General features: G+C 46.6%; 1 protein-coding gene across 1 annotated transcript in view; it reads left to right on the top strand.

Annotated features, from left to right (window-relative positions):
• Positions 1 to 24386, top strand: part of LOC117205042 (hemicentin-1-like) — a 99691-nt gene that overhangs the window by 28460 nt on the left and 46845 nt on the right. Inside the window, 2 exon segments of the mRNA XM_033443086.1 lie at positions 677 to 882; positions 20029 to 20139. Coding sequence (XP_033298977.1) covers positions 677 to 882; positions 20029 to 20139 — 317 coding nt within the window.

Below are 24386 nucleotides of genomic sequence, written 5' to 3'. Positions count from 1 at the left end.
CGCTAAAACTTTGGCGCTCGATTAGACTTACGCGAACATCGTTCGCCGGTCGCCGGGCCGCACCCGATAATCGACGGCTCGACGCGAAAACTTGGCCGACAGTTCGTAGCTGGTCGGCTTATCTAACGCGAACGCGGTTGCGATAGCTTCGCCACGAGCCACGCGATCGTAACGGTCGAAGCGTATTAAAAACACGCTGCAGCAGTGCCGCAGCGCAAAAATAAACGCCTGAGATACGTTGCGTCTCGTTTGTAAGTCGCTGCTGCCGCTGTCGCTTATCCACCGGAGGAACGCCTCCGTCGCGTCGGCCATTTGAATCTCGATTCTCCAACATATTCTCTAATGCCGTCTCGGAAAGCTCGATCACCGAAGTGCTTAAAAGGTTATCTGACTCTCTCGGTCGAGTGCACTTCTGTCGGCCTGTATTGAGTTTCAAGCTTGGGACTTGGAGAGTAAGCAAACTCCTCCTGCACTCGGACCTCCCGACTATGACGAATTGCGAAAGTTGAGTGAAAAATTGGCTCGAGCTAGATAAGACCGGCGCTACGTACGCGTCATTCGTGAACTATGGCGCGTCATCCTCGCCCTGTTCCTATGATTTACATTCTTATTACGCGAGTATCGAGCCGATTTCACCCCTAATATAAATAACCGAATTTATTCCGTGTTTTTTCAGCTACGACGCGAGAAACCGACAATTTGGCAAAGCAAAGCTGTGGAGCGCCCCTCATTTTTGGGGAGAGAGGGCGTCTTTCAGAGCAAGCCCGCCCGCTCAGCTGACTATTCGAGATCTGCGGGAAAGCGATCAGGCAGTTTACAGGTGCAGGGTGGACTTTCGCAACTCGCCAACCAGAAATCTCAAGGTCAATTTCACCGTCATCGGTAAGCCATTCGATGTTACAGCGCGCAATCTTCCCGTCGACTCTCTGCGAGAAGCCCAAGGCGTAGACACGTTAAATAAGTTTCGATTGACGCGATGATACCGCTGGAAAATCAAGTGGAGAGGGACGCCACGTTAAAATTGCGTATCGTAAGCATCAAAATTTAAAAGCATCGCACGGTCTGGCTTCTCTTTCTCGACAAACTTTGCCACTTCCACGCGAAACTACTTCGAAACTTATCACGATTCCTGGAAACTGCGATACCGGGGCGGATCGCGGTGAATCGAGAGCGCAAGGAAATCGCGACGACGATTGACGGTTAGTTTGAAACACGATCGAGAGGGACAACCGATCCTTCCGACAATCGGTCGCGCATTGAAAGGGAGCATTTGCACACGACTGTCGGTCCGGAGTGCGGTGATTTGCGGTCGATTAGTTCGCGCACTGATTCGTCGGTCCCTCGAACCGATCGGTCCAATTGCTTGTTCGTTCGTCACTCGAGTAGTTACAGCCAGATTTTATTTGTCGATCAAGGTTAATCAGCCTCTGGCGAACTCTGCTCGGTCTCGATTCCAGCGTGACCGTGCGGATCGATAGCGGTGAAACTTTTTCAAGAATATTCCTCGTTTCCACCGAACGCTTCTTAATCGAAATTTACCTATCCTGCTATCTTACGATTTTACTATCTAACGCTGACGTACAATTTGCGCGTTCCATCGTTCGAGAAACGAAGAGAACGGATAAGAAACGACAGATGCTCTTATCAAAGAAAAAATCTCTCTTGACTGTAAAAAGAAGAAAGATGGAGAGACGTGTACGAAGGATGAAGACCGTGGCTAAAGAAATGCGCGAAATAATCGTTAGACAATTAGGTGGGAAAATGGACAAAGACGAGCAATTAGCGCAGCGTTCGACCGATGTACTCGACACGATGTTACTACGGTACTACGGTTTCTCTGTTACGCTCGGGTTTCTTGATACTTTCTCAGAAGTCTAAGACAGGCCCAAAGGACGTCTCTCTTGTCTCTTAACAGGATCGAACCGGTATCGTGGCCCATTCTCCTCAAGGAGAGCGCGTTTCGTGCTGGGAACGCGGCTCGGAAGCCCAAACTCCTTTTAGGAAACCTCTAACCCAATTTACTCATCGATCGGCTATTAAACTGAGTTAAAGCGCGGACTGCCGATCCCGCTTGGTGGAGTACCCACGGAAACTTTAAGACGTTCCTGAAAATCTACCGAGACGTGGAACGGGAACAAAGGAAGGCTCGCTCTGTGCCACCGCTCTGACCTTTGTGATCGTGGTCGCGATAACGAGACCGTGTTCCGTCTGCCGTTCTTCGCGAACTTCCTCAAACACCATCAGTCGAAAATATCGCAAGAACTTTCTTTCATACGAGCAAAACGCGACATAAGGCGACACGCGTTTAATTCCGCGTCTCGTCGCTTTCTATCTTCGCGAGACTCGGGAAAGGAAACGAAGAAAGCGATGTCCGTGAGAATCTTGAAACTTTTAAGGGTGTTTCGCGTAACGCGAAAGTGCTTCTCGTACAAACGTGTAGCCGGCATCCCGCCTTTGCTTCGGAGCGAAACGAACGCGAGCGAATTCCGAATTTATTCTCGAGACGATCGCAACGTCTCCGACCAGCTAGTCCGAAAAGAAATTCGGAAAAATAGAAATTGTGCTGCCAGAAGACGGAAATTCGCAGCGAAGGTTAATACCCGAGTAAGTTTCGAGCTTATCCCGGTCGAGGATTCAGAGAGCGCTCGGTCTGCCTCGGAGGAAAGCAATCGAATAGACGGTAGATCCTGCAGTCGAGAGGCCATCGGTGTTGGACTGCCGCGGTGGTGGCTCGTTTTACGCCTCGACGCACCTGAACATCGGAGAAGATCGGTGCCCCGAGTTAATTCGAAATTACGAGAAACGTCCTCCATAGACGATAGAGTAAACGCAAATCAGCCAAAACGGAAGCTCCGAACGAACGAATTTCTGACTTTCCAATCTTGCTTTCCGAGCCGGAAAGAATACCAAGACAGAGAATATATTTCCGTAAATAACGCATAAACAGCGCCCGCCGCCGTCTTTTTCCTTTCCAATTCACCGACCAACCTCCGTAGTCCCTGGATATTACCCATTCCCTTTCCATTAACTTTATTATTTATTTATTCTTTGTACAGCAAAGAATTCCCATTAGAGTACAAACGGAAAGCAAATAATACGTAAAGGTCATACGCGCGAAAAGAGCAAGAAAATACGGAAAATAGAAACTGAACAAGAAAAAGCTTGGTCAACAAGTATTTACAAAACTTTGTAAATTTGTAGTTTGAAAGAACAGATAGAATTGGACGACGAATCCAAATCATTGCGGAAAGAATTCGCAGCATCGCATATCCGGTTAACAGGGTCAGACGCGGACAAGTTCCGAGTGTATCTCTGTACCAGGAAAAGTTGCGAGAGCTTTAACGGCTTAATGGCTGTGTACAGGTTGATTAGATCGAGATGCTGCGGATAACGGATAGAAACGCTGACAACAATCTCGAAAAGAAACAACAACTCGAAAGAGATCCTACGAGTTTCCAAAGATCTAAAGTTGAGCTTATTCACGACAGAATGGTAGAAAGTCGCGACCGGCGCAGGAAATCCAAGGAAGTTGCGTCGATGGCGGCTCTGTTTAGCTCTGTGAGGCGACCAAATAACTGTAGCGTATTCTCAACAAGATCTGACCAAAACGCGGCGATACAGCAACCTCGGGGTATCAGAATTTGTGAAGTTAGCCACGCATCGTCTAAGAGAGCCGACGGTTCTAAACGCTTTTGCGAACGTAAGAGGCAAAGTTAAGGAGGGGCGTGAAATTAATCTTAGTGTCCGCCTTAATCGATCGCTCGCGATAGTCTCTCTTTGTTGTCGTTCTGCCCGGAAAGATACTTCCGAGCGTGTTCGTTCATTTCGTAATGTTCCTTTTGTACGTACGTCTCGTAAGTGGAAATCGCGAATCCAAATCGAGTACTTCGGCGAGGAGGAGAATCGCCACTCGAAGGAACTGAGGTTGAACCGTGTTGGAAACTTGGGAAAGGAAGCTGCTGAAGCGTCGAGTCGATGAACGTTAATCCGATTAGGATTTAGTTTAGATTTTGACAAGGAACTACCCACACTCTGCACTCTGCGCTCTGCATTTCAAGGATATCTAATCGCCGATTACGGATAAATTAATTTTGTCTTATCCCGATTTCCGCTCGGCCCACCACTATTCGTCGTCTCCTATCGGTTTAACCATCTCTAACCGCGTATCGCCTTGGATATCTATCCCATCCGCTCTATCTATTCATCCGCCAACGTTAAATGCCACTCTATTCGTTATCTCCTCTTACACTACGCTTCCAATACTTCCGGGCTAACGATCTTCTATCTCTTCGTTTACGTTCAAAACTTTTCGCATCGTTGCGAACCAGATACTTAACCGCATGGTTATGCGCTTATTGAACGGCCGTCGAGCTTGCGCTCTGGCCACTCGTGCGTTCAGTTTCATCGTTCGCTGACAAAAATTCGTTACCGACGCTCCACCGAATCGGTTTTACACCACGTCTCAACGACTCGATGCAAACCTACACTGCTAAAACGCCTCACGTTGGTCGGCTACTTTCTCTGCTAGACTATTAGGTGCTCTAATCTGTTTCTAGACGCATCGCATCGAAATCGCTGGAATCACGAACCATTGGGAGACGCGTTATTCACTGAAATAGACGCTTAATGCTGAATATCCCTCTTGTTGTTAAAGCCTCTTATCGGTGATTACCTATTAGCCTCATTGAACGAAGACCGATACGTTAAGCCTTTAGAGGATAGTAACGTAGGTCTCTTTGGAAAGAGATACGGTTCCCACAACGCGGCGTGGCGCGACGCGACGCGACAACCTGACCATCGTCGCTGCAAGATCGTGTCATTACCAGACACGAGGTTTCCCCTACTCTTTTTTCCCCTTCTCTTTTATTCCGTCGAATGCCGTCTAATACTTCAGAGTCGATACCCGACGGCGAGCATCTCCGTTTAAGCCTCTTATCTGTAATTACTTAGAGACCCAAAAGACAGGAAAAGGAAAGGACTCGCTGCGACGAAATAAGCCCAGCATCAAACACTTTGGTTATAACCCGGAATTTACCAGCTTTCCCTCCACAGAAGCATCAACGTCCCGCCGTTCGGTCGAGTCGCCGCCGACTCGCAACTTTTTTCGCGAAAATTAAATATTCTAGCGAAGAGAGAGTTGCGTCTTCCTCGACACAGAGGATTCCGGGTCCCTTTTGCCGGAGAAGAAATACGAACCTCGAGGACAGGTTTGCGAGAAAGATAAGGAGGAAATTATGCGTGAAATACGAACGTGAAACGCGACGAGCAAGGAAATCGTTCTGAAATTTCAGCGCGGAAACGGCCATACTTGTATTTCACCGTTAACGAATTCGAAGGAAAATTCAAAGAGACATCTTACGGTATTTCGTGGGTCAAACGGTCTGACCGGTAGCCACGCCTTTTGTCTTGGATATCTTCCGTTTCCTTCGCTCTCCGATCTCTCCTTTAAACTACCTCTTTTCCCGAGGCTGTTTCTTTTTTTGCTCGAATAACTGTCGCGACGCCTGCAAAGCGACATTCCTTGGAAAAAATTGTTACGCGAAGCTTTCCGCCGAATACGGTCTATTTTGGAAAATTGAAAAGATCTCTTCTCGCCACTCTGTAGTATGTAACTCGACGTCAGAATTGAATCGGTGCACCCTCGGTAAAATCTCATCTTATATCCCGGAAGATACGTTGAAAGGCGCGCGCGCCAGGCGAACGAAGAAGGAGAAAGAAAGTCGAAGACAGAGAAGAAAGAGGGGTTGGATTTCGATCTTGGCGAAATTTACCGCGGCTTAGCAACATCGTATCCGTAAGTTGAGAACCGTATTATATCGTGCATGGAAGATTTTTTCCCCGAGTACTTGTCGAATAATTTATCGTCCGACGAATAATGTATCGCTCGCGTAACTTTTCCTTATCCAGCGAATAGTTTCCGTTGTACGTAATGGAAACGCATGTCCCGAAAGTGAACCGGAAACGGAACGCACGCTGACGAAGGTCCGGCTCCCTTCTACCCAAGAATTTCTGGGAAAAGTACAGGGAAGCGAACGAGTACGGGAGAGCAAACGAGAAATCTGACGTCACAAAGTTACTTTCGTGGACACCTATCTTTCAAAGACATCACGAATCGGATAAAAAGAATCTCGAAGGAATAACGACGTACCGTGCGATCGAACTTGGTGGAATGTCGGTCGAACGCTCGATTTCTCTGGCCAACGAGAAGACCGAGAATGAACGTCGCTGGTGGGTATATCGTTTGCCGCGATGGTTGGATTTCTAATGGCGAAGTTCCAGAGTCGAGCGCGATAACGAAGTATGTCTTACGACCGATTGGAAGAGCGTTGGTCGAAAAAATATAATTCAAGAATTCAATGCGTGTTCGTTGTTCTCGTGTTACTTTTATCGTATACCGAAATTTTTGCCTTTTTTTCTCTCGTTCGTTCTTCGGTAAAAGTTCGGTAGTGGCCGGAGGATAGCTACGAAAACACGATGGTACTCGTTAGCCGGAAGGACGACGTCTGCGGGAATTTTAAAGCATCCTGTTTTCGAAGGAAACTGCAGGATCGATCCTCGAGTTTGGTCCAGCGAACGAAGCGTCGACGAGTCACGATGCTGTTTCGATGACAACGGGAAGGATAACCGACTTCCTTCTGCGGTTCTGGTTCATTTTGTTTTTTTTTTTATTTTCTAGTCGCTTAATTTTTCGGATGTCGCGGTGGATAGGATGAAATAACGAGAAAGAGAGAAAAAAAGAAGAAAAGGAGAACGAAAGAATGCTGTTAACCGAACGCTGGTCGGTAAATGGGACGGGGTGCGCTTTTGTTCTATCGCCACTGACAATGAGACACGCGATACGAGAGAACGTGGAAACGTTCCGGTAACGGAAAGCTTTGATATAGCGCGTAAAAAATTGTAGATCGATGGGACGACGCGTCATGAATCATACGGGAGTTTCACGGCGCCCAGCTCGTGCCCTTTCGATTCACGTCCGTTGACGTAAAGACAGATCCATGGAACGACAGAGAGGAAACCGATGGAAAGATCCGCAGATGGTCCGGCTGCCATATTTTTCTACCTCAAAAGGCTCATTCGTCTTTACCGTCGTTCACGGCAATTCCTTTCCAGCCGGAGAACGACCGTTCTCTTCTTCTTATCTTATGCAACACGCTAGTTGAAAAGAATTCCTGCCCCTATTCTCCGTTCCACGCGATTGCCGGCCGACCTTCGACGTTTACTGCGGTAAAACAGACAAGAATTATTCCTCCGCGAAAGAACGGTGCAAAGGATCGTTTTCATCTATACCCGTTATCGAGCATCCGTCTTCTTACCCGCTGAGAATAGCAACGCTGGATAGGATGTAAATTTGGTGACGTAATTTATAATATTCAATTCAGCCGATGCTTCGAGCTCATATCAGGCGAATCGTCTTCCAACTATTGTCCGGTATCGAGACAGACGAAAAAAAATTGAAAACGTATCCTGTTTGGCGAAGTCGAGCGTTGCGTCCAGAATCGGAAAGCTGAAAGTAAGGATCCGAAGCAAGGATCGTCGATTCCCCGGGAATCATTGATTACAACTCGGAAAGAGATCCCGTGGAGTTTTGAGACTGTGTCCTCCAACGTCGAGAGAGCGCCGGGGATTATTCGAGTCACGCGTAGAATTCACCGTCGTTCCCGATATTCCTGCTCCTCTACCATATCCTCTGTCCGTTGGTGGCTCTCGAACGTATACCGTTTCGAGCACCTCGGCATTCTCTCCTCTGACGTGCCCGCGTCTCGCATTCCGTCTTCCTCAAAGACGCTCCCGTCCCTCCTTGAGCCAGTGAAGGCGAGATCAGACGCAATCAACATGCGCGTGCTACTTCATAAATCGAATTTCGAGCCATTTTTCCGTGATTTTTTCGGCTATCGATGCATCATCCGAGTCCGGATCACCGCTTCGCACACGGTGCTCCGTGGCCTCGCCATAAAACGGAGCAGAGCGTAATTTTCTTCCTATTCGTTGATCGGAGAGGCGTCGAAACAAGAGCCGTGAATAGTTGGTTGGTAGCTGAGAAAAGCTGGCCGAACGGCTGAAAAGAAAGAACAACGGTTCGCGATGCAACGGGTGTGCGCGCGAAAGCACGCGCTAGTTAACGCATGCAGCAATGTACAGACTCTTGAAACTCGTCGGCGCGGCGCGGCGGTTCGCTTTTTCCGCTCCACAACCAAATTAATTAACGACGCACTTACCGCGTAGAGAATGCGACCTCGTTAAACGGGCGAAGCATACTTAGACCTCGAGTCGATACTTTCGCACGGCAACGGAATAATTAATACAACGCTAGCGATTCGGACTTGCGTCCATTATCGCAAATCTGCCGGCAGAGTTTCTTGTCCTTGGTCGACGCTGCTTTTCCGATATTTCGTTTTCCGTAAGTGCTTCCATCGGAACGAACTTGCGCAGAGTGCCGTACAAGATTCTCGAAATCTGGATCACGGCACAACTGGGCTAAAGACGAGAGCCAAGTTTTCATAAGAAACTCGATGGATAAGAAAGACGAAGCTAACGAGACCACGGAAAGAGAGAGCGCGGATATGACTGCTCGTCGTCCTTGATAGCGCTCGACTCCTTCTCTCCTTACGACCTCTTGGTATCCGTTTGACGAACCGACCGCGTCGGAACATATTTGAGGGAGAAACCGAGCGCGAAAATCACGTTCCTTTCGCGAGGAAACCACGACCGTTTCACGATCGAAACGTTCGCGATTAAGAGAGTGAAAGCAATTTAGGGAAAAGCACGAGCATCAGCCCGGCCGCTTTCTTTCATCCAAGACACGCATGCTAAAATGGCAATAAGGAAAAAGGAATTTTTGCGATTCAGAAGCGCACGGGATTCCTTTGAAAGAGTTCAGGATTGGAAGGTACGTACGCGGCTCGCCTCGGAAAAGGGCTACGTTGCAAAGGGTTCCGCGAGAAATTACGAGAGAAACGGAACAAGTAAACGCGAAAAGACAGGGAAAAATACGTACTTATGAGTTCCCGAGGTACGTACGAATGGTAATTGCTCAGCGTCTCGTTATAGCTGTTCTTTCTCGTCGAAAAGGTAGACACGTCGTACTCGGTAGTTTACGATCGCAGAATGAAAACGCTCGCTACGAGAAACGAAGGAGCACGCGGAGAACAACGTTGAGGGAAAATGAGTGCCCGGAAAGAAGAAAGGAGAAAGGAGAAAGGAAAAGGGAAAAGAGAAGGGGAGGGAGGAACGAAGCGAAGCACGAATAGGAGAAGAAAGGCTCGTTTTGTGCGTAGTTCCTGGATCATAACCGATAATAACGCCGTGCCTCGTATTTCAACGCGTTCCTCATCCGCGCTGTCCATTGTCGTGATCGTTTTATCGCGTCCACTTCACCGACGCGACGAGTTCCAGAGACTAATAAAAACTTTTCGGAGTCGTTGTTTCCTTCGATTTGATAATAGAAGAGAAGAGCACCGTGATCGATCGATATTAAAATTACGCCGTGACGATAAAATCCGTCTTACGATGGAAACATAAAAAAGAAGTATCTTGGACGCGAACGATGGTCGGTCTTTCGACGGATATGGATCTAGCAAAAATTCTCCAGAGAATTCTTAACAGCTTCCCGAAACGATATTACGTATCTACTTAATACTACTGGCACAGCTGCTGCTGCTGCTGCTTCTGCTGCTTCTGCTCCTCTGCTGCATCTATAGAGACTCAAACATTCGTCATATGGGAACGACTTGACGGTTTCCATCATACCGGGCGCTTCGCCTTCTCGTCGTTATTTTTTCCTATTCCTCGAAAAACTGGAATGGTTATCTTTCTCAAACGTTGCCGTCTCTCCTATTTTCAATTTTAGATAGAGATTCTATCACAAAAGTCTTTCGACATTTTTCAAGCGTCGTCGGCTCAAAGCGCAAAATCGACTGGCGTAAAGCGGCTGAACCGTTTGGTTCTTTTTCCGTAATAGGAGAAAGGCAGTCGCGCGTTCTCTGCCGCGACGCAAGGCGAGTGTAAGTACGCTACTGCGACACAGTATATGCTAGTTGTGCGCGAGATCGAAATACGTTACGAAACAAACATCTTTGAAGTTGCACCGGTATTGCAACGACAACTCGATTTCAGAAACGTGTCGTCGGGTCGTTTCTCCCCGGGGGATATACCAGGATATTTTCCTACGATCTGAATACGATCTGCAACAGTTCCGGTGCACTAGCCGACTCTCTGTCGAGAGTTTTACCAGATTCGTCGCTTTGTCAATCTTTTTGGTTACCAAGTTTTCCGGAAAGTTGGTGTTTCGCCATACCTTCGAAAGAGCATCCTCGTAGCCGTCGCCGGCCCGCGTCGAGTCGATTTCACCGGCGTATTGTCGCCTCGCGAGACTACTCCCCTACGACCCACGCGAGGCCATATTTTTCTCCATTTCAAACGAATACCACCACGTTCTTGCTCCAGTTCTGTGCTCGATTTCCTTATTCCCCCGATTCTTCCAGTTTCTTCTCCGATAACCAACTTCGTAAAAGCCGACCGTCTACGTCTACATAGACAGCGTAAACAGCCTCGAATTTTTAGCACGCGCTCGGTTCGGAGTTTGCGTACAACTTTCGGAAAATGTTGCCCCGGGACCTGCAGCGATCGTTGGTGCCTTGGACGTCGTCTAACTCCGCCTAACGTCTCGAAAATGTCGTCCTTTATCGGACGAACGAGCGTGAAATGACTTCCGTGGGGAAACGCAAAAATTTATCCACGAACAATTTCTGCGAAAGGGCAACGAGAATTATGTTCGCGCAACACACGCGTTCCTGATGAAGAATGGCAAATTTTACGAGCTCGTAAACGAGTCCGACGACCTCGTAACTCAACGCCGGCTCTGTTCCCGCTATTGCTTCTCGTTTGCCTCCGTGCTACCGACTCAGGAATTCCCCCTTGACATTGTTTCTGTTCCTTTTTGGCTTGCGCGTCCTTCCCGTAATACGTTCCTCGTTAGTTTCCTATATTTCGGGAAAATTCTCTCAACACGTTGAATACCACGGGGATCACCGATGATCGGCACTCAACTTGTCGGTAACCGGCGCGCCAAGATTAGTTTGAACAAAGTAGTTGGTAGTTATAAATTTTTCATTATTACCATCGTTACAACAATGGTGTGACGAAATTAACGCGGTATAAAGCGTATGAAAATAAGCTTATTTATACATGAAATATAGACCTATAATATTTCAACATTATATGTATCGGGTAATAAATAATTCATCGTGACGGCACGAGCAATCTCTGTAAAACTAGCATGGCGTTCAACGTGTTAACCCTTCGTCAATTTTCAGGTTCCATACTTCGAGGTTCTAAATGAAACAATCCCTCCATGTTTATCGGGCATTGAATACATCGTTAACGCGCATAATCGTCCGGATAAGTCCTCTCCGAGTTCGAAAGCCCCAAAGTACGAGGATCGCCTCCGAGATATTCAAACAACCGAATTAAACAAATTGCAGAGCTCGACCATTCGTTGCCCCGTTCGTTAGAACCATTCCCCCGGGATTACGCAAATATTTTCCCTCCACCTCATTGGTTTTTCTTTTCCTTCCACGGTCTTCCGGTCTCGACGTTCCCATTTGTTTTCGTACATCGAACTCGACTCTATGCGAGACTCGTTCCTTTTATACGCGCGCGTTAGTTTCGCTCTACCCGGAACAGTAACGTCGACGTTAACGAGACAAACGAATACGTTGGCTTCTTCCTCGCTTTCCAAGCTGTTACCCGCGTCGATATACGTATGTAAGTACACGTATTACGATCCAAAATCTGCTTATTGCTAGCTACAGGACTACAGTGTCGAACGTGTTTCACTTTCCCAACGAATCGCGACTATCTCTTTTACTTTTCCAGTTCTTTGAAACTATCTATTTATCGCAAGCTTCTAAAAATCATTTCGTAGATTCGGAGAGTATATAGATCATAGCAACGTTCCTGGCGGTAGATCCTATTTGCGGTAGAGAACTTATCGTCGTGCGAGAAACAGCGTGATTCTCCAACGCCGAATAAATTCCCTTTTGGTTAAATCGCCGCGAAATCGAAAGCCGTCTCTCGATCCGACCAAACCTGTGGAGAATTCGCGTTACAGATAAGGAAGGCCGCGTTGTTTTCGCTAGCTCAGGCAAACGTTCCACCTATTTGCAAAATTTCCATCGTAAATTCGAGACGTTGCGAGGTGTCTTATTCCCACTCCAAACCGATCGTTGGCCACGTTCGTATCGATGCAGATCGAATATTTCGGAGTAGAAGCAAATTTGACGTAATTTGACGCGGCTTTGTCGGAAGACGATATCGCAAGACGAAACGAGAAATTCGATGGAAGCGATTAACCGCGAAACCGCGAATCGCCGTCTATCCGATGTATCTCGATGTCGCGCTGAATCGTTTAGCTTTAACGTCGCGTCAGTCGGATACGCCGCCTACAACTTCGGCTGTAACGGACTTTATTGTCTTGTAAACTTGTATCGTTGACATTTTTGCGGAAAGAAGCACGAACCGACCACCACCGATCGCAAGGATAACCGTAAAACTGATATTCGCGTTAATCGTAACTGTGAAATAAATCTGCGGATAATCCATAAAACGAAGCGACGATTTAAGCTCTCCGTCCAATTTCCCTTTGGCATCGTTACTTTCAACCACAGAAAAGAGGAAGAGAAAGTGGATTTTTCGGTGTTTCGAATGGACGTGTTTCCGTATGGATATAAATCCGGTCGCTAAATCGGTGTGCAATGTGCGGCTATTATCTACAGACGTTGCACGAATCGAGCCGCAAACGTTGCAACGTAGAGGCATTCTCCGCGAACGAAAAGCGGCGGCGTTCCTACGCTCGATATCGCTTTTGTTTTTTGCATCTGTGTCGAGAGCCTCTTCTGTCGGCTGTGCGAAAAAGAAAGGGTGGAAGAAAGAAAGAAAGAAAGGAAGAAAGAAAGAGAAAAAGTAGGCGAAGCTCGCCGTCTTCGAAAGCGGAAGAAGCATTTCACGCGGGATTGAGAATTCAAAGCGGTCGGATAATCCGTTCGCCGTTCACCGGCATCTATTTTTTCTCGCTCTTCTCGCCACCCTCTCCTCGTTTCTCTTCTTTTTTCTCTCGTTTCGTTGATCGCACGATAGGAAGTTGCGCGGAATGCTGCTGCTTACGGATCGTGCTGGCTGAGAAATTCCCTCTAAAGAATCCACAAAGAAGAAACCGAAAGAACGTTCGAGGAAAAGTAATGCTTCGTAGCAACTCTGTGCGGACCAGCTACGCCAACTTCCGAGATCTCTGCCGATCTCTTTCGAAAACGCTAAGAGAAAAGCCTGAGAGAACGGATCGGAACGCTATCCATCCCTTTTCCAAAGAGCTTGGCCTCCACTCGCTCCATGTATCCTTGGTAGCCGCGCGTCTTCCCTTCCATTTAAAGCTCCGGAATGCGCGTGTCGCGTTTGCAAAAATAAGAAGAACAAAGATAGAAACGCGCGATACCAAAGATTCCTTCCTGACCTGGGGAACGTCGGAATAATTCACGTGAACAAAGAAGGGCGCGCGCGTACAACGAATAGCGTGGGAACACGGTGCATGTTGCGCAAAACGTATCGTGCTTTGGGACCGGAAATTATCTCGATGAGACCGTACCTGGCTGCAAGGACAGGGGTAGCCATTACCTACGACAAGAAAAGCAAACGATCACGGGCTTCCGGGCTTCCACGGTGAAACGTTACGGACCGTCGTCGGTCTCTTTCGTTCTGGATACGAGCTCGAGGATTGCTTGTCAAACGTAAACGTTTGACGTTGCGACAAGAAAAATGGACGACGAAAAGCGGAAGGAAAACAAGAGGTATGAGAAACGAGAAGAAGTATCGAGAGCAGAGAGAAGAGGATAGAGAGCAGCGAGAAAAGCGATGAACTCTCGCACGGTATTTTTCGATTCGTCTTCCTCGGTCACGTTCATCTCGAGTCCGCGGCGTTCGTAAAACATCCAATTTCCGTAGAAGGTGCAAACCATAAAACGCCCATGGTGTTTCCATTCCAAGCCGGCAGAGAAAGACTCATGCAGGAATTTTTATCCGACGACTTTTATTTATATATACCGTCGCCTGACAAAAACGAACGTTCCAAAGTGAAGCTGCTTTTTAGAACAGAACCCAACGGAAGCAGTGTATATATCCGTCGTTCCACGGACATTAGACAGAGTCAATTCATGTTCATTTCCGACGAGTTAATTACTTTCGCGGAAGTTGTCGGTCGGCAAAAGCAAGACAAACAAGATTGTCAGTGTCCTCGCATTGGATTTTTTTTCTCGGTATCATTTTTTAACGATACGCCCCATGTATTAGCTGGTCCGAAAAGTTTCTTTCGTTTTATAAGGAAATAATAGATGCACAACGCTTTTTGTTCTATGATATTTTATACGAATTACGTACGATCCATTTTGTTCTAATGGAACAAAAATAATATAAAAGAAGAAACTTTGTGCATCTATTATTTCCTTATAAAACGAAAGAAACTTTTCGGACAACCTGATACGATACTCGTCCTTTTTGTCCACTGCTAAATTCCTCGAACGGCGATTGTCTCATTGCTTCAACAGGAAAACAGGGGACATTGACGATACGTAAGCGTAGCGTACCTGGATGGAAGAAAGTGGAAATTCCAGAACAAAAAGACGTATGTATGTACGGACACAAAGGCGTGATGCAGTAGCGTTAAATAATTTGTCCAACGAAATTGTACGGGTTCTTTGTCGGGCTGGCTGCCTTACCGGCAAAATTATTAATTCTCGCACAGAAAGCGGAAGGTCGTTTCTCTTGCTTCGTATAAATTATTTCATCGGTGCGACATCGGCGTCGAGAAACGGACTTCTGTGACGCACACCCCTCCGCAACGAATGTACGACGGCCAACTTAACAAAGTACGACTACAGAGGAAAACTCTGGAAACGTAATCCGTCGCCAGACAGTCGGTGCAACGCTTTTTCGTCCAACGTGTACGCATGAGCCGTATAGATCTCGTTCTCTGAACTCTCGACGCGCTTGTAAATAAGCTTCTCAGACCTCTTTAATTAATATGTATACTCAGCCAGGACCTCGGTTACAAAAGTAAAAAATTTATGAATCGATGAACGTGAGAAAGAATGCCAAGAATTTTCGAGCTGGGGTTGCGTTCTTTCAAATTCCCAGGTGAAACCTGAATACCCTGTTTGTAGGTCGCTAAAGCGACTGCGATCCTCCCTGCGGAATATAAGAATCCTTGCGTGGCGAATGTAGAATGAACGACGAATACGATTACTCGTCGACGATGGACGTTTGTTGTCGCACGTTTGGGTCGCGCGTGTAGACTCGTGGCAAGTTATTGCTGAAAAATCCAACGGAAAGTAGAATTTCGGCGGGCAGGAACGTTTCGAAGAATACACAAAGTGATACGTGCGGCGCATATACGAGCGTATATAACATATAACGGGCACCATGACTGCGGCATGCTCGCATAAAAACAATATTGCTTCCACCTACGACAGAGGAATTTTCCTAAATTTTTAACGGTAATCGTTACGTGGCCGCCGTATGCTACGGTGGTGTGCTCCTCGACCAACCTCTATGGCTCGACCTAACACACGTCTGCCTACCTGCTACCGCTGCTAAACACTTGCGCTACCGAGTCCCGAGGATAGCGTACAAAGAGTCGAACGCCGCCGCGAAAATTCAATAGATTCGAGTCGTTCAAACATTTTCCATGTTCGTAAGCCTAGCACGCTTTCGGTCAAATGTAAAATATTCTTCGAGCTTCCGTGTTATCTGGCAAACTACCCTCGCTTGGCCGCCCACGATTTGCTTAACGTAACTAAATTGTATTTCCGACGGATTGGCATTTGTTTAAAGTGCCGCGGACAAGAAACGTGTGGCCCAGAATCGAGCGTCAAATTGAATTCATCAACCTTGAAAACGACCATCTGTCCACCCACCGATAATGGATAATGGATAATGGATAATATATAATAAACAAAAGCCGTAACACGTACAAATACGTTCGAAACTGATGATTGCTATTTTTACGACTCTTATTAACGGGGAGACCATTTGAATCTCAGCACCGCGTTTCATCGCGAGTTCAAAAGTTCCATGGCCAGGTTTATTCAGAGCGCTGCGTGCTTGTGACGCGCAACCGACGCGAAATTAAATAAAAATTGCCGAACCGTTCGACTCGAAACATTGCAAAATATTTGTAGGGACAAAAAAATTTGTCTCGATTACCATAACAGGTATCGAATCACGGTGTTATATATCGCTGACTCTCGCAACATTTGATCAATACACGGCGAAGCCAAAAAAAAAAAAAGAGATGGCTACCAGGCGAAGGTAACGCAATCGATAGAAATATCGTTCTTGATATATGACAGTGGTACGGTAATATTCGTAATTCTTAAAATATCGCGAGCATTACGTCACACTGTCGATAACTTTTCCAGGATAATACCGTTAATACGCTAATACACTAACTTGCGACCACATTATTTATCGGTGATTCGAATTTTCCACGACTGATCAAGGTGTGTACCGTTTATAAACTGCGAATCAGTAATTTCCAAGCATTTACGAGCATCGATTCTCCCTTTTGTTTGCCGTATCGTAACTAATCGCGATAGATAATTGCCCGTGAAACGGAAAGAATTCGATATTTCCGTACATCGTACGATCGAAGGAAAATCGAACGAAGAACGAAGATCAAAACTTTTTAGACAGCAAAATACCCGAATAGTCCGAATGAAAAAGAGGTAGAAAAAAGTCGCTGTAATTCATATACATATAAAAAGTCAAAGAAACGTAACTTCGACGCGAGAACAAATGGCAAATTTAAATCTATAGGCACGTACCTGTCCACGAAGGGGAAAAGAGGAAGTACGTGGCCGAGCACGTCGCGGCCCGATAGCGTCGGAGAATATCCTGCAAATGGTGCATCCGGATCGTGGCAAGGAAGGTGATAGCTGCTCTCTGTCGGTTATACCTTTACCTATATCTATATCGATGTAGCTACACATAACGGTTTGCACGCAGCCTCCGTTGAAAACGTATAGCAGTATAGCCATATACATACACACGACTGAATATTCGCTCACACAGAGATGGACAAACACGCATGGGTAAACAAATGGGTAGTCGGATGGTGTGGAACGACAGCTCGACGCGACGCGACGCGATGCGACGCTTCGACTATACGACGATGGCGCGCATCGTTTCGATGCACTCTCCGACCAAAAGAGACAAACCACCCTGGACGAATATAGGAACGAGACGAGGTGTTAGCGATACCAAAATCGACGAACGCATCGCACGTGACGAGATTGAAACTGCACTTTGAAATTCTCGCTTCTTCTCGAGCGTCGCGTGTCCAATCGGCGAACATCGAATCACCGTATACGATTCAAAGTGAAACGACAGTGGCGAGCATGGAATCGCTGGGTCGAGCCAGTCGCGAGTTTTAAGACTTTTTTATACCGTTCGCAGATCGCCCAAGGAAAAATGTACGAGAATCGGGAGAACATCGGCGATCCTTTGGGTATTTAGTCGTGGGATTAGCAGAGTAATTCGTCGTTTTTCTTATCTCTTGGAGGCCACGATGCGCGGTTTCAACGTAATTCCCCCGACACCATGATATAAAAGTTTACGATCGAAATTCGCCAGAGGGTCTGTGCCGCGATATACACGGACGTAAAACCGAGAGCCGTTCCCCGTTTTATGGTACTCCCCCGATACGATGAGATTCGGACGAATCATCGGCGTCTCGTGATTCACGTCTTCCGGTTCCAGTCGACTAGAATTTGGGTAAAAGTTTTCCAGGTTGCTTGTACGAACGCAACCTATGACTGAGCTTCGCGTGCGTTATTTCCCCCTCGTTTTACCTTCTACCTTTCGCCTTTCACCTTTCGCCTTTCCCCCTTGACCCAGCTACCGCTAGCGTGGTGGCGAAGGCAAGGATTGGCGAAAGGATTCAGTCAAGAGCAAGCGAGCATCTTATATCGCGACCGCGCGAACCGCGTCTCTAACCTTCTTCCGCCTCTGCAAAACCAGCAACACACGAAACAGTGTAAATCGAGCTCTCCGGAGTTTTGCTTATTTACGCGCTGCTTTGCAAACAGCGGAAAGCCTTCTCGAGAGAACCGACTATGTTGCAATGTTACGAGAGAGCCGTGAGCAGCATTCTTATAAGATTTCGTGGATAGAGAAAAATTTGCATCCAAGGACAAGAAATTGCGATCTCGCGGATTACGATGTACAATTACGAGTTGTTTCACGGTAAATTATCGTTGCTAACCAATCTGCAAAACACGTAACGGCAATTTTGCAAAAATATCACGTACATAGAGAAAACCATCTACCTCGTCTACGTTCATCTATGTCTTACAAGCCACTTGTCGGTTAAGAAGTGCGAATACACCGATATCAAAAAATAGAAAATGTGAAGACCTTCAAGAGATATTATAGTATATTATACTTGACAACTGGAGTTTGTTCGAAGAGCGAGATATTCCCTCGGAAAATTCAACACATTCGATTCGAAACAATAAGGGTAGAATGCTGTTTTCGTGGGAGGACGAAACGGTTGGCGGAAGAACAATGGCCAGTGGAAGGAAGACTACGCTTTAAGGAACAGCAAGGCCAGCTAGAAGATGTCAAAGCGGCGAGTAAACGCGCTATAAAGGGTCGCGCTATGAATGCCGGTATTAGTGCCGCTAAGCTGCCGTCTTGGGCAGTCCGAATGTAATCTCGGTCGAGATTACGACGTACGTCTTTGGAGCACCTTTAAGAGATCGGCGACTCGTTCGCTTCTTTCTTCGCTCTAGAACTTTTGTACCGAGACTGGCTCGCATCCGCGCCGAAATGGTAATCGTTCCGAAAGAAAAGATGCAAAAAGGAGAAATCTGGACGATTAAGAAGGCGCTTCTCGATCGTCGATGGGAAAAAGTAGACGGACGGGTACAATTTGAAAACAACGACGTAGCGAAAAACGTTCCAAGCATCCATACCTGTCTGGAAAACAATCTATTTGGCACCGCGAGGAGACAAATATATATCCGTGCGCTGCCCACTACAATTAAAAGATGAAAGTGCAAACAAGAGCACTTGTTCGATGTTCGAAGAGTTCTTCCAAAACGCCTCGATTATTTTCATTGCGGAAAGAGTGAGATAGTTTCACAATTACGACCTGCATAAAGGGAAACAATTATCTCACTAAAAGTGACATAATGCGGCGGAGCAAACGCCGTAGCAAACAGGTAAAACTGTTAAATTGGCGAGCAGCGAACGAACGTCCGTTTGCACCTTCATTTTTTCATTTCACTAGATCGAGGAACCGACGACAAGCGTTCTCTCGCCTGTTGTAAATCTACGATGTAAAGTGACACGTACGTGACAATCAGAACGCGACGTTCGCTGTGGCTACACGTGACGTCGACTCCCAGCGATGATTTATCGAGTTTATATTCGCAGAAGTCTTTTCCAGCGTTTTGCAATAGCGAATCTCTCTACTCCTGACACCGCGAATCTCGCGTCCTTTCCGCCTCTTTCCGTTGAAAAAAGGACAAAGACTCGGTTGTTCGGTGCTTGTTTGCAACAGAAGGACGGCGGAAAGCGTGGATGCACGCTTCGAGTTGACATGGTCGCGGCGATAGCCAGAGGCAATTTCCATCAAGTATCGAGCGAAATACGCCGTCAGGATGAAACTCGGCCTGTTTGCGTTTACTTGGGCTGTATCGAGGACCAAGTCGATCGACGGAAGAATCGAAGAGATAAAAGGAAGCGAGAGAGAAAAAGGTCCTCGCTTCGAGAGTCAGGTAGAAGTGATTTTCCTTGTCTCGTTCCACTGTGACGCGATCGCACGTTGTTCCATTTTCGTTTTATCCTTATTATCGGTCGTCTTTCTCCGACCCCTGAACCCTTCGATTCACCCAAATTATCTTCCAATTCGATTCTATCGGTCTAGGTTGAGAAAAGGGAACGCGTCGCCGCTCACCTGGTCCCCCTTTCTGTTCACAGTGCCGCCAGCGAAGCCGATAATCTACGACGCGAAGAGAAGAGACATGAGCAAACTTCTCGAGGCCTATCCCGAAGGAGCTGACCTGTTCCTTGTCTGCGAGGTTCACGGAGGTAAGCGTCGAGTGTAAATTTTTCGTGTGCGAGATTAACGACCGAACGGCTTCCGAAACAATCTTGCAAAACGGTGTATCCCTCTGTTTGCACTCTCGTGTCGGAGCTGTCATTTATTTCGCGAGAAAATAATCTGTCGCCATGTTCCGCCCCTGTGGATTAATTGGCCGGAACCCCGTTGACTAAAGTCCGCCTCCTTTCTAATACCGGGAATAATGGATCGCTGCCAGAAATTGCTTCCAGCCGATTAGAGGGATGAATTATTATAAGTGGCTGCGCATCGTTTATAAAAAGCTGGCGGACAGTAACCGAGCATCCGTCATACTCGATCAAATTGCTCGACGACAGCGCTAAAACTGGCTTTCTTCTTCGAGGGGACTCGTTCCTTGGCGAAATTTAATAGAGAAATGGTACAACGTGCCGTCTCGTTTCGCGTTCATCGATACGTCAGTCAAACGAATAGTCTCCCAGGGTCTGTTTCGCGAAAAAATAGCAACGGAGATAAAATACGACAGCGGAATATCAATGGGATACGTCCCGGGGTATGTAAGTCGCGTTAAGACGAAACCGCGACATGACGCGAGCGACGTCTACCATGAGAAGGGAAATCTGCACGTATATGTAATCGCGCGTAAAACGCAGCACGAAGGGTGACGAATGCGCAAACGTCTTTCGAATCTTGCGCGCCGGACGAAAAATCCTATTTCCTTGAACCGCGGGTATTCACTGGAGCGAAGCCAATTCCATTTACAGCCAGCATTCGCTTATTCGAAGAAAATACGAAGTGAAATAGGCGAAAAGTCCAAGGAGGAAGGAAAAGAAGAAGAAAGGAAAAAGAAGAGTCCAGCGCGATTTTTCCAAGATTCGTCGCCTGATAGGTGTCACGTTGCGCGACAAATTCTCTGGATCGACGCCAATTTTAATCTTCGACGCGGTACTCTCTTTCGCGGTACAGCCTCGTGTCTCGAGTTTGCAAACCCTTCTTAACTCATTCGATGATACATCGATCGTTAGCGAAAAAGAAATCCGTCTATATTATCGTCTCTTGGTTGGCGCAACGCTTCTGAACGTGAACGATCGAGAGACTAGCCGTTTCGAAATTATTCGAATTCGAGACTCGCTGTTTTTCTACCGAACGATTTCCGACGATAATGGCGAAAGATGAAAATCGAAAAAAGCCCTCGAGCGGTGATATGCCAATCGCAAACGTATTATTAAACATTATTTAATCGAGGTAAATTTCCGAGAGACTCGCTATCGACATTGTTCTGCACATAAAAGTTCAGAAATATTCCATCGTTCGTGAGACCAAAATGTTTTAATTTCATTATACATTCGATATTACATCGAGCAATGGAATCTGAAAGATTAACGAGAAGCTGCCTCTGCCGGAACTTTTTCCTTAATTCAACAACGAATTTTTTCGTTCTCTCTTCCCGTGCTCTTTCCTCTGGTCCTTGAGGAAGATTACACCGACTTGCAGCTCACAGCCAACCAGTCGTCGGGCCAGCCAGCCGTTCACCTTGCAGTCCTTCGGACGAGCGATTTGTCACTCCAAGAAGAAAACGAATTTCCAACTTGCTCTGAGAGTTTTCTCTTTCCGTGTGCACGGACAGGTAACCCACGACTTCCGGAAGGTCCGCATTGTCGGCCAAACTTCATGGTATCCGAACGAGATACGAGTAACCAACGAGAACTGTCAAACACCGGTCTATGCAGCGACTTACGACAAATTTATACTTTCTCCTTACTTCACGATCGCCCCTGAGTCACGGCAGTTCGCAACCGCTGCCGCTGTTCCGACTCTCCTTTCGAAATTGCCAATTCCGTACAAAGAAGTTCGAAACTTACGTCTGCTTGATGGATTACGATCGAGCAAACCAATGCGCGAGTTGTTTATCGCTAAAGATAATAGCGGCTCGAGTCCGCAAAACGGTTTCATCGCAAAGTATAATCCGTGTCAAGACCAACTGTACAAAAACCATGCGTACAAAAGGCGAACAGTCGTAAGTATAGGATAAAGTACTTGCAGTGTGTCCAAAATTCAAGGTAAGAGTGTAACTTGGCATAAGACGTGAATAATCGTTGGGATCGTTTTCAACGGCAGATTTGGGTTCGCGACGGCAAGGTATTGCTGCCAAAGTAGCGATTATTATTTGGCTACGAGCTTAAAACCAGTCGGATGAACTTGAACGAAATGTCGACCGACCGACCGACCGACCATCCTTTAGAGCTTACGCCTTTTCTTCCACCCTGTGATTCCACGAATCGTGAAAACGAAGCAAAAACGAGCATTCACCGTGTCGAGAGAAATATTTACCGAAAACTTTTGTGGAATAGTTGAAATATTTTTTATAAGTGCTTCGCGAACAAAGGTGCATCCATAAAAAACCAGCGAGCCGTCGCGTCGCGTCGCGTCGTCGGTCGTTGAGGTTCCAAAAATTCCAGCGGCTCTATTTCTACGAGTGTGTTTTCTCCGATGTACGTCATGGTCGTTGGTTAAAAGAGGATTCATGAAGTAAAGAAGATCGGAATTTCGGAATTTTATCAACTCGAGACGTAAGTTCCGTAGATTCTTTTCTCAGACTTACCGCTTTTACCGCCTTTGATAAAACAACAGAAAATGGGAGGTCACTGCGCGACCGAACGTTCCTTTCTTCCAATTAAGGTCGGACATCGAGGGCGGTGGTGAAGCGCTGTTGCAAAGAGACGAGTATTCAAAAACTGAGATAAACTAGACACGAGATTCTCTATATACAAACCGAAACTCTTCTATTATCTATGAAACGAAAAGAAATCCCGATAATCTCTTCCAAATAAGGATTCTGATTTACTTTATCTCGTTATCTCGTTTGTTATCTCGTTTGGAGCGAGTTTTTGCTTTAGCAATTTACAAGGACGCGAAACAATACACGCGAAATATGAAAAACAGGATCGTGACGATGCGGGATCGAGATGTTTAACACACCTTGGCGAGATGTCCATTGTGGCACGCATTGTTGTCGCACAATGTATAGATACCACACGTATATACTATCTTCAGCCTTTGCCACGCGTCACCTTCCTCGACTGCTGCGCGTTGCTTCGGCATTGTTAAAACGTCCGCATGAAAGTAATTTTACAGCAGGTCAGAGCAAAGTGTTTGTTTTAACGTGACTCGCGGCTAACGGTATTCCTTGCTTTAACCTCGCGGACCAACACTCGCGAATCCTGCAGCTTTTCTCTTTCATTGTTTGCTCGATCTTTACTTTTCCGGCTTTTTTAAAGTTCCTAGCGTTCCACTGCAAAGATGGGGAAGAAAATAAAATCAGTACAAACTATAGAATTTCCCGACGAATCGCAGTGGTAATTGATTTCCAGCAAATTCCGCCCGTGTGAATGGGACAGACTCGCTTAAGGACCCTTATTCAGGCAAAAACGTTATCGAAAAGTCAAAAACCCAGCTTAAAGGGGCGCAGATCGATCGCTATTCGTAACAAGACTAATTACCGCGAAAAGGCTGCCTCGTTGACGAATCTTGAAACTTGAATCGTATAAATGGCATCGTTTAAGTGGCAGCTAAACTTAGCTGCGTTATTAGGAACCTCTCGACGTAACACCATGCGCTCTATTGTTCGTGAAACGTTCCACTTTCAAGCTGCGTCCACGAGCAAACAGTCGCGCGTAGCATTTCTGAAATTTCCAACTTTGCTTCTATCGAGAATCAAAATTACAGAAAAATCAAGTATCAAGGTATATCTAACGAAATTCGTACAGAGTAAACGAAACGATCGGGGCTTGTCGGGGCTACAAATGTAGCGAATGCGGTCGAAAGCCACTAAAATTCGCCTTCTATTGTACTTCCTTCGCTGTCGCGTAGCATTATTACGAGCAAGTCGTACTCAGCTCGCGAACCTCGTGATATATACCTGTGTAGCATCCATGATACCAGGTGGAAACCCGGAGAGCAATAAACATCCTTCTCCTCCTATCCCCAGAAATCCCCGGCCCCTTACTTCCACCTTTTCTAGTTCCGTTCTCGCAGAAGCAATGAAATAATTCCCCATCTCGCCTACCGGAAAGTCGAGAGCGTGTGACACTCACCCTCGATTTCTCCCTCCGCCGGTTTCCTTCTTCAACTATACAACCCACGACTTCTGTCACTGTTAGCTCACCGGGCGCGTATTCACCTTCGAAATGAACCAAATCTTGTTTCTCTCAACGAACCGATCTATCCACAGATACTTGTGCGTTCGCGTTCGTCTTTA

This window comes from Bombus bifarius, unplaced genomic scaffold, assembly GCF_011952205.1.
Source record: "Bombus bifarius isolate JDL3187 unplaced genomic scaffold, Bbif_JDL3187 scf7180000007986, whole genome shotgun sequence".
NCBI classification, from domain to species: Eukaryota; Metazoa; Arthropoda; class Insecta; order Hymenoptera; family Apidae; genus Bombus; species Bombus bifarius.
This window is presented reverse-complemented; position numbering and strand designations above follow the sequence as displayed.